A 16,693-nucleotide genomic window follows, 5' to 3' on the forward strand; every position below is an offset into this window, starting at 1 on the left:
ATATTGCCATTGTTTTCCGCAGAAAGAATTAACAAATCAAACAATTTAAAAACAAAACAAAAATTCACAAAACAGATTTTCTCCATGCAAGTTAAATACACATACATACAGAGGGTAGTAAGGGAGAAAGATGAAGCCAAGGACACACAATGATGCACAACATGGACATAGCATTGGCCACACAACTCAACCAAGGCTGCTTATACACGTTTATTCCAGGTGCTCCTTCATATCAGCTTTGATTATGTACAGTATTTACAGTCTGGAATTCACACAAAATATACTGTAGTTGTATGCATACACATACATGCTTACACACACACATACATACACACACACACACACACACTTGCATGATATAGCAGTATCTATAAGAAATTCTTCCAATATTTCAAGCAAAATAAAAAGCACAAGTTGATCATGATATTAACACATCCGGTTATTTATTTATGTATGTATTTGATTATTATTAACACTCTTTTCTCGCATGTAAAAGATCCGCTGTGGTGACTGCGTAATCAGGAAAAAGCCAAAAGAAAAACAACAGTGTTGGACCCACTGGGGAAAAAACACTGCTTGCTATACAGTGCAAGTTTGTGTTGTATACATAAATTAGATTAATATTTAATCAATTTTCATGTGTAAGCACGAATACAAAATTTTATTTTCTTATGTCAATTATTATTGATTAGTCTCAAAACAAACAATTGCAGAGAAAGGTCAATGACCAGACAGAATGGACAATGGCCCGAAGAGAAATAAATAAATAAAAATATATCTCTCATTTCTTATACATTACTTTAAAATGACAGTAAGATCAAATAAATCTTAGGGGTGTCACAAGATCGACGAGAGATCTCTTTTAGAGAAAACCTGTCTCATGAGAACAGGGTAGCCAGAAGTCAATCACACTGTGACATCGCTACTATGAATTATAATAAATGTAATATGGACGTTGAGATGTGCCAAGCATTATTAGTGCTTTACATACATACACCTATCTCAGCGTTCCCAGCATCACCTGGTGGATGGTTTTTCACTGGAGTTAAATGTTAATATATAAGCAGTTGCTGTAGTTATTCTACATTTGATTATAGTTAGTTAATATTTATCAGTTAAAAAAACGCATATGTACGGACCTGTCTGAACCTGGACCTGGTTAATCACGGTTACCATTTTTCACCATCAACATGAATAATGGTAGCGCTGGGTCTGCTTGCAGCAGGTGTCTAGTGCATGGTGGCTCCCTCCGCTCTGTACTCTGGTTGTCTTAACCGGCTGCTCAGAGCTTGTGTCCATAACTCCACCTCATAACACACCTCATACACAGCGGAGATCTGCGCTTTAAAAATGAAAGACAGGAAGTCTATCTTACGTGATGCATTTATTCGGTAATGAAATACCGACATGATCTCCACCCCTGATTGTGCAGCAGTAGTGGCAGATCAAAAGCTCTCAAACCTCGACAATCAACCAACAGAGCCAGACAGACACGCTCCTCCTTCGCTTGGCAGCACTCGTCTTGCTGCTAAAGCACACGAGTGCCCAACATGTGGCACAGGGCCCATCTGTGGAGCTTGGCTTATTCTTCTTCTTTCTCTTTGGGCTTCTCCCTTCAGGGGTCACCACAGCAAATCAGTCTCCTCCATCCAACCCTGTCTCTCACACCAACTACCCTCATGTCCTCCTTCACTACATCCATAAACCTCCTCTTTAGTCTTCCTCTACGCCTCCTACCTGGCAGCTCTAAACGCAGCATCCTTCTACCAATATATTTACTATCACTCCTCTGGACATGTCCCAACCATCTCAGTCTGGCCTCTCTGACTTTATCTCCAAAGTCTCTAACATGTAATGTCCCTCTGATGTACTCGTTCCTGATCCTATCCATCCTGGTCGCTCCCAATGTGAACCTCAGCATCCTCATCTCTGTTACCTCCAGTTCTGCTTCCTGTCTTTTCCTCAGCTTTTTAAAATAAAACAAAATAAAACAAAGATAATAATAACAGGCAGTATGACTTGCCTGTGAAAAAAATGCATGGTTTTGTGACTCGATTAAAGTTGTGTTTTTGTGTCCAGTACTATTTTTTCATTGTATATGATGTTAAAACCTTGTCTCGTCTCGTTCTCGTTGACCCAATCCAATGTATCATTTCCCATGAGTTTGGGTGTCTCGTGACACCCTAATAAATATCAATATCACTATCAATATTTAATGACACTACCAGTTTAGATTCCGCTTGCTGTAACCACAGGACAACACAATGGGCAGCAGCTCCAGCTCAGGAGAGGCACATTTAAAAAGGCCATTTGTATTTAGTTTGTTTTTTTTCCCAAAAAGGAAGCAGCATGGCATGTCATTATCAAAGTCACTGCCGTTAAGCAAGCAAAAAACAAAGCAAAACCAGAAGAGACTGAGGCTTTTTTTTTTGTATAGTTAGACAAAAATGGGTTGGATTCAATTAATTACATCATCATTCTGATGCCACAATGAATTAAGTTGTCAGATTCAAAATGAATATATTGTTAGTTCAATACAGCTCTATGGCATTTTTCATTCTACGTGATAGGTAGAATAAAACCTTTGCATCTACTTTGCAGAGGTTGCAAGCAAAGTTGGTTGCACTCCAAGCTGAAAGTGTGTGAATGTGAGCGCTTTCACGTTTTTGTGTTGCACCTGTCTGCTCCATGTCTGACCATCTGCAACATGTTGTGTATTTGTGGGAAAACCAGCTGCCATGCATCTGTGTTGTGTGTCCGCACTGTGTGATCATCTAGTCCCTCCGTTATTGCACAGCAGGCTGACTGAGCTCATTACAGCTTGTTTTGCACTTTTCTCCCCATCTGGCTCCTCTTAATAAGACTATCAATATTAAAAGCCTTGAGTTTAAGCGATGCCAGATACAGCTGGAATCCCACATTGAATGTAATGAAAAAACATTTTGATCGGAAACATGTGCAACCTTCAATGTTTTGTAAAACATGCACATTTACTAACTTGCAAGAAATCTTGTACTGCTGTCTGGTGTCATTAAGTTGGCTTTAAGCTAAGTATGATTACTACAGTTAAGATATGTATGATCCAAGTCATTTGCATTCCTTTCTCAGTGTTCTCTTGTCTTCCTTTAGGTGGTACTGCTGGTGTTACATGAGGACGTTGGCCCTGGTATCAGGCAAGCGGAGACCCACCAGACCTCCTGTCACCAGCACTGAGGACGCCATTAGGATGGGGATTGCCTTTGTGATGCCAACCAGAGAACCAAAAATCAGGTTCCCCAGCACTGCAGCCATCTTACACAATGCATTGCAGAATCCAAAGCCTGTTCCTCTGTGGACAGAAGATTTAAAAACAAGAGTAGTGAACAAAAAAGAAAATTTCCTGAATCAGTTTTGAAGGAAAACAGTTTTGGGGGTAATAGCAACTAGCTCACAGCGCTCATGATGCCTCGCACCACTACCGAAAGGTAACGCTACATATTGGAGCTGCCACCACTGCAGTTGTGTTTATGTTTTTAGTTTGGAAAAGTTAACGCTATAGGTGTAGGCTTTTGTTTCTGTATTGCTAAGTGAAATCAATAAGCCCAGGAAGGAAGTTCCGGTAATCCTTAAATTATGCTTATTTATTACATGTTACCATGAATGTACCCGTTACTACTTGGTCAAAAAATTTCCAAAAAAAGTGCAGTTTTCCTTTAACTAGTAAACTTATAGAATATAGTGAATTGGTTAATGTGTAAAGAAAACATCAATTTAATCTTCACTCACAAAAGCCATCTTGTGACTGATAATGAAAATCAATAGCAATCATTGACTGAGGTTTGAGGACAATCCATTGAACGTTGCACTTATAAACACCAAATGAACAAAAACTAAAGTCTAACATCAGATCCTGTGTGTTTGACACTGTTCCCCCTGTTAATTAAATGTGTTTAAAGTATATTTTTATATGGTTATAACTTCAAATCTGTGTAGTTTGTGCAACATGCCCCTCAACATGAGGTCACCCTCGTCGTTACCCCTTTCAGGAGAATCACACATCTGCACACAAATGAGATGCATATTACGATCAAAATCTATCATTATGTTTTTATTTTATCTTATTATTTGCAAAAGCAACCATGGATCATTAAAAGTGGTCTAAATATGGTACCTTAAAGGTAACCCAATAATCCAAACAACAGCCAATGATATACAGTAATGTAGAGGTTACCTGCATTCAAACCTAAGGGGTAGAGCCAGTAAAGGAAATGTTAAATTCAATATTTGTATTTTTCTGTTATTATTTATTCACATGTGTATTGTAGAACACACTCTGCCAACACAGCACAAACAGATATGAGGTATTGAACACAGATGCCTATCTGAATGGCTGTGTGATCAAAACCATTCACAAGTCAACACAGATGCACAAACACAAACTGTATGGGTAACAAATGCTTACACACTAACAGTGTACCATGCAAAACTATACCTGCATAACGATAGCAATTTTCCTTTCATTGTTCCACCCAATTCGACTTATTTTAAATTTATTTATTACACTTTATTTTATATTTCAATTTTAAAACATCTAAAAATGTTCAAAATTTGGGTCACCCTAGAGCATTAAGAGGTGTTGGCGGGTCCCAGGTCCCGCGGCTACAATAGTTGAGAACCATTGTGTATTTCTGTGTGCACCTGCAGTGTAAATCCAACCTTGGGACAGTAGAATGGCATAACTGAAGCCCGCAGCTCTCTCCCTCCACCTTTCATAGATTAGGTCAGTGCTTCTCAATTATTTTCTGTCATGCCCCCCCCCCAAGTGACAGAAATTTTGAGTGGCCCATGACAGCCCTCCACTATTTGAGAAGGACTGGATTAGGTTAGGCTGCACGGTGGGCGAGTGGTTAGCGCGCAGGCCATACAGCAAGGAGATCCAAGTTGGATTCCACCCTCAGCCATGTCTGTGTGCATGTTCTCCCCGTGCATGTGTGGGTTTTCTCTGGGTACTCCGGTTTCCTCCCCCATTCCAAAAACATGCTAGGTTAATTGGTGACTCCAAATTGTCCATAGGTATGAATGTGAGTGTGAATGGTTGTTTGTCTGTATGTGCCCTGTGATTGGCTGGTGACCAGTCCAGGGTGTACCCCGCCTCCCGAAAGACAGCTGGGATAGACTGCAGTACCCCCATGACACTCGTCAGGATAAGTGGTAGAAAATGAATCAATGTTTTTTGCCTTATTTTGTACTATTTGATGCAAACCTGAATTTAGTTTGATTAGGTTTTGGAGTAATACAAACATGGGAAATAAATTGTTCAATTTATTTTTTAGTTAAGATAACACAACTAACAGATTAAAAGAAACCAAATAAATATAAAATAATAAAAATATGTCCTGCTTAACTTAAAACAGAATAAATTCAGTGTCCAGGTTGCAGGGGGTCTGTAAGTCATGGTATATGTTCATGTATGTATAATTCTTCCTTTTCTAATATTCCACACTACAAAATAAGTATATAGGCTATATAAGTACGTATTATTTGTGTTGAAATTGGATCAAAATCGGATATCAACTCAAAATCTGATATTCATGGCTGCAATATAAGTGTCGTGTTGGAAAATTCATATCAAGACACCCATAAAAAAACTAATTAATTAGAGCATAAAGAGCTGGTATTGAAGGTATCACTATTAAAGTATAGAGCCGCACATCACCAACAAAAACTAAATAGGATTGGTTAGACTTCTGACCAGGGTATACAATATGTAGCCTATGCTAGATATTAGAATACGACTCGCATGTAGGTTGACCACCTCACCTTCTGGCAGTCGGGAAGGATTCAGTTGTGACCACGTCCAGGGAGTTCCAGGCAGAGATACTCAGGCCGTTGTAAAGGCACAGCATGAAAATCATCATAGACTCACTGGTACCAAACCACAAGAAGAAGCAGCTGATGCCAGACAGCACCATAGAGCCCCCTGGTGGACAAAGGCACAAAGGCACAAAGCCTGGGTGAGACGAGTGACAATCATGAGGCAAAATATGTTCAAAGGCAAAATAAATTGATTTTAGTTACGATGAGAATGTGAACAGCGTCTGGAATATATGCGCCAGAAAATAAAATCATAAGCGGGTGAACTGAACTTGTTTTCCAAACTCTTCCTCACCCTCCATCAATAGCATGAAACATGAACACTAGTTGTGACTAGTAATCCTACCTAACATAGACAGACGGCCCGTTTTATCCATGAGAAGAGCAGACACAATGTTCCCAGGCAGAACTGCCAAGGTTCCCAAGAAGTTGATGAAGTAAACCCAGTAGGCGCTGTAATCATCATCGAAAGTCATCTGGCATCCTGTCTTGTTGTGCGTGAACGTACTGTTGATCACCTCAGTGCCATCAATCAGCTTGGAGTCATCAATGTCTGTCCAAACAATACAACACATCCCAGTCTATCAAAACAGTGTTTCACTCAAAGACCATGAGTAGAGAAGAAGTCATCTCACCTGTGTTAAAGAAGAACGCATCGATGAAAGTGCAATTATGGAAATAGGAGCCCACTGATGTGACATCATCAAAGTGGCAGTGACGAAATGTTGAGTCGATAAAGGTGACAGATTTTAGCTTCATGTTGATGAATCTGAGGAGTGAGAGTAAGGAACATGGTGCGTTCAATGTATGGCAGAAACGAGTCCAACATCCTTTTCTGGTATTGTGACATAGATCGAGACCACCATTCAGTCTGGTGTTGTACAGTAGCTATGCTATAATGATTATTTCATTTTAAATAAGAAATAACAGAGAAATCATGTGTTACTGAAAATAATTGCTAAGAAAATGTATTTAAACAAAAAACATTAGTGATGGCACAATACTTTTGCATAACTGCATATTGCCCAATTTAAATAGCCTACCGATCATTGATAAAAAGGCCATTTTTGTGTATCTGGTTCTCCAGTGTGAAGTTGAAGGTGAAGTCTTCAATACGTTCGTTGTTGTGCATTTGGACTTTGGAAGCGTATTCGTCTGCCTGGAGGTGTTTGATGACATCAGGAAACCAGACAGACAGGCCATAATACCTGCAACCAACACAATATATATATATATATGATGTAGAAAGACACTGCTAGTTCCAGCGTGTTTTATTCCCTAACAATTCAGTTCAGTTCAGTATCGTCTCAGCTCCAACTGGGGTGTATTGATCAGAAGAGTGTGATTGATTGTGCCAACATGCATCTTCTCTGAGCAGCACGCTCAAAATGACAGAAATGTGATGTTTCCACAATCCCAAAAATTGCACCTGATTCTTCTACAGCACAAATGACATTACAGTGCTCACCCAAACGACAGCGTGAACCACACTATGGCGAGTCGCATCATGTTTTCTCGCATCGGGTAGTTGAAACACTTCATGAGATTCAGATAGATCTGAAAGAAGACACAGACACACAGGCACAGTGTGTAATCCATTCACAAATACAGATACTGAAGGTGCAGAAGTACATGGTGGACAGCAGTTTCAATCGAAATTTTCATTCAAATACTGTTGAGCCCTTGAAAGTTAGCATATTCTGCTTTGAACGTAATAAAAGTTGAACGTCTATACTTCAATTACATCTTGATTTGTTTCAAATCTGTCACGGTCCAAATACTTGTGGACCTTACTGTATTGTTGAAAATAAACAGGTGAGAGGAAAAACAAACCCCATGGATTTCAGCCTTCATCCGGAAGATGGCTTTGGAAACTGGATTTCCGGACTCTGTCTCCATTTCAACCAATTCATCAAGCTGCTTTGGGATCTTTATCCTGTTCACCTGTGAAAGTAAATAGTGACAGTTGATTGCATAGATTGTCCTTCTCTTACTTAAAGAGAAAATATGTTTGTCATATCAAGATTCATTCATTCATTCATTCATTCACTTTTTCCTCACAAGGGTCGAGGGGGTGCTGGAGCCTATCCCAGCTGTCTTTGGGCGAGAGGCAGGGTACACCCTGGACTGGTGGCCAGCCAATCACAGGGCACATATAGACAAACAACCATTCACACTCACATTCATACCTATGGACAATTTGGAGTCGCCAATTAACCTAGCACGTTTTTGGAATGTGGGAGGAAACCGGAGTACCCGGAGAAAACCCACGCATGCACGGGGAGAACATGCAAACTCCACACAGAGATGGCCGAGAATTGAACCCTGGTCTCCTAGCTGTTAGGTCTGCACGCTAACCACTCGTGCGCCGTGCCACCCATATCAAGATTCATAATTATTTATTAGATAATGATATATATGATATATGAGCAGTCAAATGATAATTTTTTTAATCAAATGTTTAAATAATTGTATCTTTATTGATTGTATCTGTTTACTCAGAGTTTATAGCTGATGAATAATACAGTAATTGTGATGATTTCTCATTCTCCCAGATGCAACATGGAAATAACACTGAAGATGACTAAATACTTAACATGTGGTTCAAGCTGCAAATAAGCCTGAATGACAGAGAACAGCTTTGAGAAACATCATCATGCAGATGTGATCCCGCTAAGGGAGCCAGAGTGTGTTAAAACGTGTCCTAGTAGTGGCAAGAAAATAAGCCTCTTTGCTTCTTTTCAAGCATCAATAAAGCAAAGGCAGAGCAGACCAGGGAGAAATAAAACTCACGCTGAAGACTTTCTCTGGCTGCCCACGTGCTCTCATGTTGGTGTCGTGGATTTGTTTGAGGATCATCCAGGCTTCGTCATGCTTCCCCACCTGACAGCATACGAAGAGAGAGAAAGAGAAAAACATTTGCAGAATCGGCAACAGCCTACTTAGCGGGAGCAACAGCTTGCCATGTACAATTGTGTAGACTGTACCAAGTGGATATACATTACAATAGACACAAACTCTCTTAATATTTTGGTTAGCTTATTTAGACACATGACACAAAATATCTGCAACCATCCCCACTATGATGCAGTATAGAAGCACAATAATAAACATGTTGAATTAATAACTCTCTGACAGTGTCAATCAAAACTAATGAACCTACTGTATGTTGTGACAATACATAATTTCTACTGCAGCATCACTGAATGTGAGTTTACATCATTTTCTGTGTAACATACAGTACTTGTCTACATTGCATGTCACAAGAATGTAAACGGAGACAAAGTGAGGAAAATGTGAAAATGAGGCAACACAATGCAGATGCAGAGTCAGAAAAAAACATGCAGTCAGCAACCATTTCAAGTCCGAGTATATTGTAACCATTTTGAAGAAAAAAAAAATACCTCAAGGTAAAATCTGGGGCTTTCAGGCATGAAGGTAAGTGCGACCACAGCACACACACAAGGCAGGGCACAGACCACCACAAACACCCTCCAACTGTGGAACTGGTACGCTGAGCCCATGCTGAAACTCCATCCTGCATAGAGAGAAGTGCCAAGTTAGATTGATAGCTATTTCATAGATTCACATATAGCGGTGACTATGAATGCCTGTATGAATTGTGTTCTTCAAGGGCACAGTTCGAAACATTTCATTCAACTCATGTCTCAATAACACATTACAAAAATCCACCACACATCAAGCTATACATACCACTAATACAGCACATGTGCTACATAGTATGTGGCCTCAAGGTTATGTAACTCTTTATTTAACATACAGCTTCTGTGTATGTTTGGACATTGTAATCCCTTTGTGTTAATACACAGATTTTTTTTTATTTATTAAATAATCCGTTTGCTGCAGGAGCGACACATTTTTCTTAGGCACTATTTGTGTATGGTTTGGAGATAATAAACATTGGTAACTGAATACATATAGTGGCATATAGTACATGAGTATAAAGGACACTGAGATTGTTTACCAGAACTAAGTGATGTAATATGAGAAACTGCATGCCATGTGTTAACATCATTGCAAGCACACAGGGGCCATAAATGAAGTGTGAGCTCAATGTAGATGAATGTGTAACATTAGAGATGAATGCCTTTGCTGAGTGAGCTGAGGGAAATGCACTGTGATGGGTTAATTGAATGTGTAGGAAAGGAATTGAGTGCCTTGGTTAAGTTAAATCTTGGCCCCCAAGCATTTATTTAAACTCATTAATCATTGTGACACACACGTAGGATAATAGGACGTTTATGGGTTTTGTTTTCAACCAACAAATCCAATTGCATGGAAGAATTTGACAAATATACGGAGAATTATATTTTGTTGCACTATTTTAAACACAATCTTCTTGCCTGAATTGTGTATAAAAGACGAGCCGCAACACACAGTGAATAACAGAATACACACACTATTTCTGCTGTCACTAACTTCAGTTGGTGAGGAAAATAGAATGCTGCAGTGCCAGTCGTGACCTCCCACGTCTCTCGACAGATCGTGCCTCATGGAGATGCTTCTCCACGGGGAGCAGTGCCATTATCCATTACCAGGCGTAGGTGGCGGCAGTCAGGGAGCGTGGGGGGTTAACGCTAGTGTTTATGCCAGGAAATGTCTTCTAAGGATTAATCTGACAATATAGTATCTTTTTTAAAAGCAAAGTGTAGTTTTGAAATAATAATATACACCCACTGTCATATACAGTGTACAGTGGCATCATTTGGGAATTAATCTTTGTGTTGATTTAAAGCATTCTTTCACGACACACATTGACTCACCAGAGTAAATTGCCCCTTTTTCAGTCTGTTTTTATTTTTTGATTGTTTTTTCTGTGTGCAGAGAGTGAGTGATAGAGAGGAAATAGTGAAAAGGAAGGTGTTGTTAACCACTGATTGCCTACAAAAATGGAGCTTTGCTTCCTTCCCCCAAGGGTTTGGTGTTCACTCAGCCTATTGGAAATCTCATTACAGGGGATTACATATATAATTGACTATAGATGGTAGACCAGCACAGCACTGTGACGCTGCCAGTATTACTACTATCAGATAGATAGATATAGATGGATGGATAGATGCATAGATGGTTAGTGTGCGTGTGTGTTAACTTGTATGACATCATAGAGATGTGATTGGCTGCTATGAAGCCACTTAGTGAGGAAACACACACACACACACACATATACAATCAGAGACTCAGTGACGTAACAGGTAGGGCTAAGGATGGTCTGGTCATAAATCACCTTGAGCACAAGCTTTGTCCTGGTCAAGCAAGGAGAAAAACCTAATTATGCTTGATCAAGAAGAACACTTTGCCAAGATGGAGAGTGGAGAGAGAGAGGGAGAGAGAGCAGGCAGGTAATAAAAGGAAGGACAGAGTTAGGCAGAGCCAACAAAACAGAAGAGGAGAAACTGGGTTGAACATGCAAGGTGAAAAATGTAGGGAAGATGGAAATATGGAGAAAATGAAATTAGAAAGCTCTTTCCCTTATTTAATGTCTTTGCATGGGTGATATGAAATGATACACAACAATAAAAGTGACATCCATGCATAATGTTAACCTCTGTCTCCTTGCAGGAGAACATCAATGCTATTAGGTGATTGATTCCGCAGGGAAACACACGTGTATCCTATAGTCAAGCATCAGTCTGGCTTGATGCTTTTGAGGCTGACATTAACGCTGTATTAGTTACTTAACACACTGCAATTAAAATCAATATTCTGTCTCCATTTGACTGGTCCAAGCAGGTGTGATACAGCTGGTAGACTCACCATAGTGAGGGATAATGGCCCAGGCCATTGCCGAAGCGTAGATCTCACCAATCATCCAAAACATACACAGCCAGCTGAGGTGTTCACCTCTTTTCTCCCTGGATAACACTTCCGCAAAGAAGGAGAAAACGATGGGCACGGCGCCCCCTATCCTGCAAGAAGCACCAAAATATGGAAATTAGGCATATGACATTTTTTAATTAATAATTTTTTTGATAACTTTATGTTTCTTAATTAAAGAACTGAGCTTGAACACGTTTTCCACTGGTGTTTTAGATTGGCAACATGGACAGCACAACATGACATATACACAATCCCTTATTACATGTTGCTGATATAAAGGTTGCAATGGCAGTTTGGACAGCCTTTTTAAAATTAATGTAAACTACATTACCACATAATTATTACTACATACAGGGCCAACATAATTTGGCCAATTTGAAGAAGAAAATATGGATTCTGAATATTTGTAAACAGACTTGGAGAATGACTCCATTGCAAAATACATGCACAGAAATAAACAGTTAAATTAATAACTGTCTGACAGGACCAATCGGAAGTGAGCATTATGATTTTTGTAAATGCTGAAATCATCTTTTGTGAGTGTATATTTTCTTAATAAAGGTGCAGCTAGACATTGCAACACCAATGAAAGAAGTATCTCTGTGAAGAACATTTGTGACATATTTAAACTGTGCCTGTGCTTTGCAGGGAGAGTGAATTAGACTTGAACTGATCATTAAATGAAATTGATTCTAGCGCCGTGTCAACAAAAGGAGCATTAGGAGGATGGAGACCGAAACAAATGTCCACTGAAACATTTGGCTTTGATACAAAGATACCGTATATGTGAAGTAAGATGGATACACTTCTGGCTTGATGTTCTGTAATCATTTTTACTAATGGTTTGGCCCCCAAGTGACCTCCAGTCTCAGCAGACTTACCCGAACCCGGCGGCAAGTCGGCAAACAAGGAAGAAGCCGTATCCCTGAACGAAAGATGACAGGAAGGCAAAGAAGCCATTGGTGGACATGCAAATGAGGAGGCACTGTCTCCGGCCCACTTTGTCAGACATTCCTCCCCAAAAGAATGCACCAAGCATCATTCCAAGGTAAACAATGCTCCCTGGAAAGACAAAGTCAGAGGTACGATTCATTCTAGTTTTTCATGTTTCAAGTTGAGACTTCTTAGTTGTTGTGTGTGTGCTTAGAATTACAGCTTGGTCTTTTCAAAACATAATTTTATTAATTTGTGGCAAACAATCAAAGACATGACACACTATAGCTCCTGTAAAAAAATATTTTATAGTCCATCCATCCACGCTCTATGCCACTTGTCCTTACGAGGGTCACTGGCATATTAAAAAGTGAAATGTTAAAAACAAAAATGGTGGCAGTCTTGCAGTGAATATGGACAAGTCACTGAATGTGACTAATAATAATAGTCAACACAAAGCATAATAAAATACATGCTTATATTATAAAGGGGCTCTATTATGATAATTTTTCGACCCTTTGTATTGAATTGTGGGCTCCTATAGAGCAGCTTTAGATTTCATTTGTATTTCCTTATATATTTTTGGATTTGTGCTTCTCGCCATGCTTACCCGGACACGCCCACTCCACTGTGATTGGTCACATGTTCAAAGTGCTTTTCTCTTGCTGGGAATAACCAAATACAATAATGTATCTGTGAGCTTGTTTCGTAAACAGAGAAGCAGAGCTTGGGGGGGGGGGGGGGGGGCAGAGAGCTTATCTGGCTTACAGTCACACCCATATAAGGAAGTCCGCATCTCTGTGACATCACAAAGAGGCAGTTTTACCATGCTTTTTTTTTCTCTGACATTTTGGAATTAATGAAGAAAACTGAGGTTCTACTGTATTTAGGAAAGAGTTCACAGAGACTATGAAAAGTGAAATACCCTCTGCGGCTATCAAATAAGATGATATATGTGTTCCTGCTAAGGGACACACCTGATTTATTCATGAGCCATTCAGACTACCAAATAGAGAAGTCTGCATCCCCCATACAACCCTTGCATCGAACTGTAGACTACAGAGATTATAGTCTAATCAATGAGCAGACAAATGAGCACAGTAATGCAGGTCGACTTAACTAAAGTGGCCTGCTTCACTTTTATCTTTCCTCATCCAAAATGAAGGTAAAAAAGATTGGTGCAACATCTATCATATGGACTTGGTTCTTGCTGTACACACTTTGTCAGAGGCACTGCTGGTGCGGTGGAGCTCAGAAGCTGGACTTGAGGTTGCCGTGTTTACTAACTGCAAACAATCTTGGCACAACATCGGTAGTGCAAATGATGTCATTACACGTTTTTTGCGGGACTACCGTGTTCCAGACAGTGAACACTGTGGTTGGCTCCACTTCCATGGAATAATTTATTTGTAATATGCATCGTTATCGCAAGAGGTTGCAATGATTTCAGGCCATATCGTCCATCCCAAGAGGGACTTCTTTCATCTTTCATATGAATGACTATTTTCTGTCATAGTGTCACAAAGCAAAAGTCACATTTTACCACACTGTGCACACAGCGAGAGCTTTTTTCATATTTTTGCAATAAACCTAATGGAGACATACATCATGTCTCCAGACTCCCCTTTGCTGTGAGCAATATCTGCATGGACTCTTTTGCTTCAGGGGTCAAAACTCAGCTATTTGTCACATTTGGCAGCTACACTATATGCTATCCTCATGATGCCGTCAACCCCAGTACAAATTCAACAGAGCTCTTACAGTGATGAGCAGTTCATAAGTGCTTCATTGGGAAGAATACAGAAATGGTGCACCGTACTGCAAATGCACATTTGCTATCATGCATCTGTTTGGTGGCATTTATTTGAACTGTTAAGACATACAATACTGGCAAATAGAGCAAGAAAGTACCTGCACCCCCTCCTACTTGCAATGCAATAAAAGTAGTTTGACAAACGAGTACATCCTACACAGGACAGTCAATTACGTAATGAATTTATTGATGTTCTGTCCGGCTTGCTGCATGCCATCTCGGTGCATGACGTCAGCAGTGCTGGCACCAATAAAGAGCACAGCAGTACAACGTAGTGTCACATATACTGTAACTCAAAAATAAGCTCCAGGAACAAAGAAAGGCCTGCTTAAAGCTAGTGTGGAAGTCCTCTCAGGTCAATGTAGTATTGTTTTCTTGTGGCCCAATGGATTGTGGCAATCAATGGATTGTGAGTTATGTACCTTTTTCTGTGTAATATGTTGATGATTGTTGCTGTTTTGATTTGACTTAAACTTAATATTTTTAGGGGACACTTCATCACACCCACCAGCATGCAGCATCTTTTTAATTTGATACTTAATATTATTGTTTTCCATTATTTCTGTCTTTGCTATTATTAGTAATACAACTATAGAAATTGCAATAATTGTAGGAGGAATAACTACCATAGTTATTGCTGATTCTGTCTCCCAGATTCTCCAACTCTATATCCAGTCTCAATGTTCTTCAATAACTTCTCACAACTACAGCCCTTACTATTCCTTCACTAGTTGACTACCTGGCCCATCCAACATCGCAGAAACAGGCCATGAAGTAGATGCTCTCACCATCTGTGTCTACATCTTGGTCCTTTCTCTTCCAACACTTGTCCAATATCCCATACTCGCAGTCCAATCACAGTCAATTATGTGACCTGACGCTGCCGCCCCTCTATGTTCTGTTTGGTGGTTTTAATAATAAATTTGTGATCTAATTGGAACAGGAGGAGTGCACCGGTCTCACCTGTTGTAAAGGAAAACGTTTCTGGCAAAACAGTCATACAGTTGACTCATACTACACGACTAACCTGCTGTACAGGACAGGTACAAAAAAAGACTTAGCATTTTTAAGCACATCTCAAACACTCACTGACCACAACACACAATCACAATGTGCAATGCATCAATATAAGAAGCTCCAACATGAAAACATATTACAATTATTTGGCACATTTATATATTAATGAAAACTACAACCACAATAATAAACATGTTGCTCTGACAGTGTTCAAAAGTCAAAACTGAGCAGAATTTTTGTTATTCAATATTATCTTATATAGTATCAATGCACTTGATTATATATATAGACATATGAAACTCTGGTATACAACTAAAGCGAGTATGCAGGCATGCCTATTATTTAGCCCTGTGAGTGTACACTCTTATTAATAGTTCAGTTTTACATCCCCCATGGTGCACATGATGGAGCATGAAATAATGCAAGATTGCATTACACTCATGCTAAGACTACAGTCAGCTGATCAATAAAGAACATATTTGAAATGATAAATTCATGAAACCTCAGCACTTTGTACGGTTACACTCTGCTGCTCCATCATTGATTTAGCTGAAAAAATGACCAAGTCCTCTTATGTGTCTGTAGACAAAGAGGAGGAACAAAATCGATACATGTCACCTCAGTTGAGCGCAGTTTAAAGACAAATTACGTCCCTGACTGTGAAGCGAGAGAGGGAAGAAAAGTAACATTTCTGAAGCATTGCACAGAAAACGGTGTGAATGGAAGCCAGCTTGTACACAAGCATCATTCACGTGACTAAAATACAACTATGTGATGACCCACATCAGCAAATGACAGAGTGTCAGGAGACTTGTCAGACTGAGGGACAACGCTGTGGCCCATGATACTGTTGTGTCAAAACACATCACTCATAACATGAGACAGATTCAGTGCTTTGACAAAACACACACACACAAAAGTGGCAAACGCTAGTTCATCTTTGATTAATACAATTAAATAAAACATTCTTACATTTCTAAATAAGTTACTGAAAAACAAGATAAACCGAGTGAAGATAAAGCATTTCAAGCTACAACCTTTTGAAATAGTAATACCAAAACTGAATATTTTCTTGAAGAAAATGGGCACCTAAAGGGTAAATAATGAAACCTGTTCACACCGCACCCACCGTGTCATAAACACCCCCTCGTCCCCGGTTTGAAAACCATTGGATTAATCTCAGGATTTATGGCTGATTCTTATTGATCCTATACTGATGCAGCCACATCTCTCACTTGT

At 39.6% G+C, this 16,693-nt stretch overlaps 1 protein-coding gene across 1 annotated transcript in view; it reads right to left on the reverse strand.

Annotated features, from left to right (window-relative positions):
• Positions 1 to 2,899: 2,899 nt before the first annotated feature.
• sv2ca (synaptic vesicle glycoprotein 2Ca) overlaps positions 2,900 to 16,693 on the reverse strand; it is a 33,189-nt gene continuing 19,395 nt past the window's right edge. Inside the window, exons 3-13 of the mRNA XM_058070066.2 lie at positions 12,573 to 12,753; positions 11,629 to 11,780; positions 9,258 to 9,391; positions 8,647 to 8,736; positions 7,687 to 7,797; positions 7,322 to 7,410; positions 6,897 to 7,061; positions 6,489 to 6,622; positions 6,200 to 6,406; positions 5,800 to 5,959; positions 2,900 to 3,328 (exon numbers count right to left, since the gene is read on the reverse strand). Of these exons, the coding sequence (XP_057926049.2) occupies positions 3,145 to 3,328; positions 5,800 to 5,959; positions 6,200 to 6,406; positions 6,489 to 6,622; positions 6,897 to 7,061; positions 7,322 to 7,410; positions 7,687 to 7,797; positions 8,647 to 8,736; positions 9,258 to 9,391; positions 11,629 to 11,780; positions 12,573 to 12,753 (1,607 nt within the window). The 3' untranslated portion in view covers positions 2,900 to 3,144. The remainder of the gene's footprint in view (positions 3,329 to 5,799; positions 5,960 to 6,199; positions 6,407 to 6,488; positions 6,623 to 6,896; positions 7,062 to 7,321; positions 7,411 to 7,686; positions 7,798 to 8,646; positions 8,737 to 9,257; positions 9,392 to 11,628; positions 11,781 to 12,572; positions 12,754 to 16,693) is intronic.

This window comes from Doryrhamphus excisus, linkage group LG3 (assembly GCF_037039965.1).
Source record: "Doryrhamphus excisus strain RoL-2023G ecotype Guam linkage group LG3, RoL_Dexc_Guam_v1.1, whole genome shotgun sequence".
NCBI lineage: Eukaryota > Metazoa > Chordata > Actinopteri > Syngnathiformes > Syngnathidae > Doryrhamphus > Doryrhamphus excisus.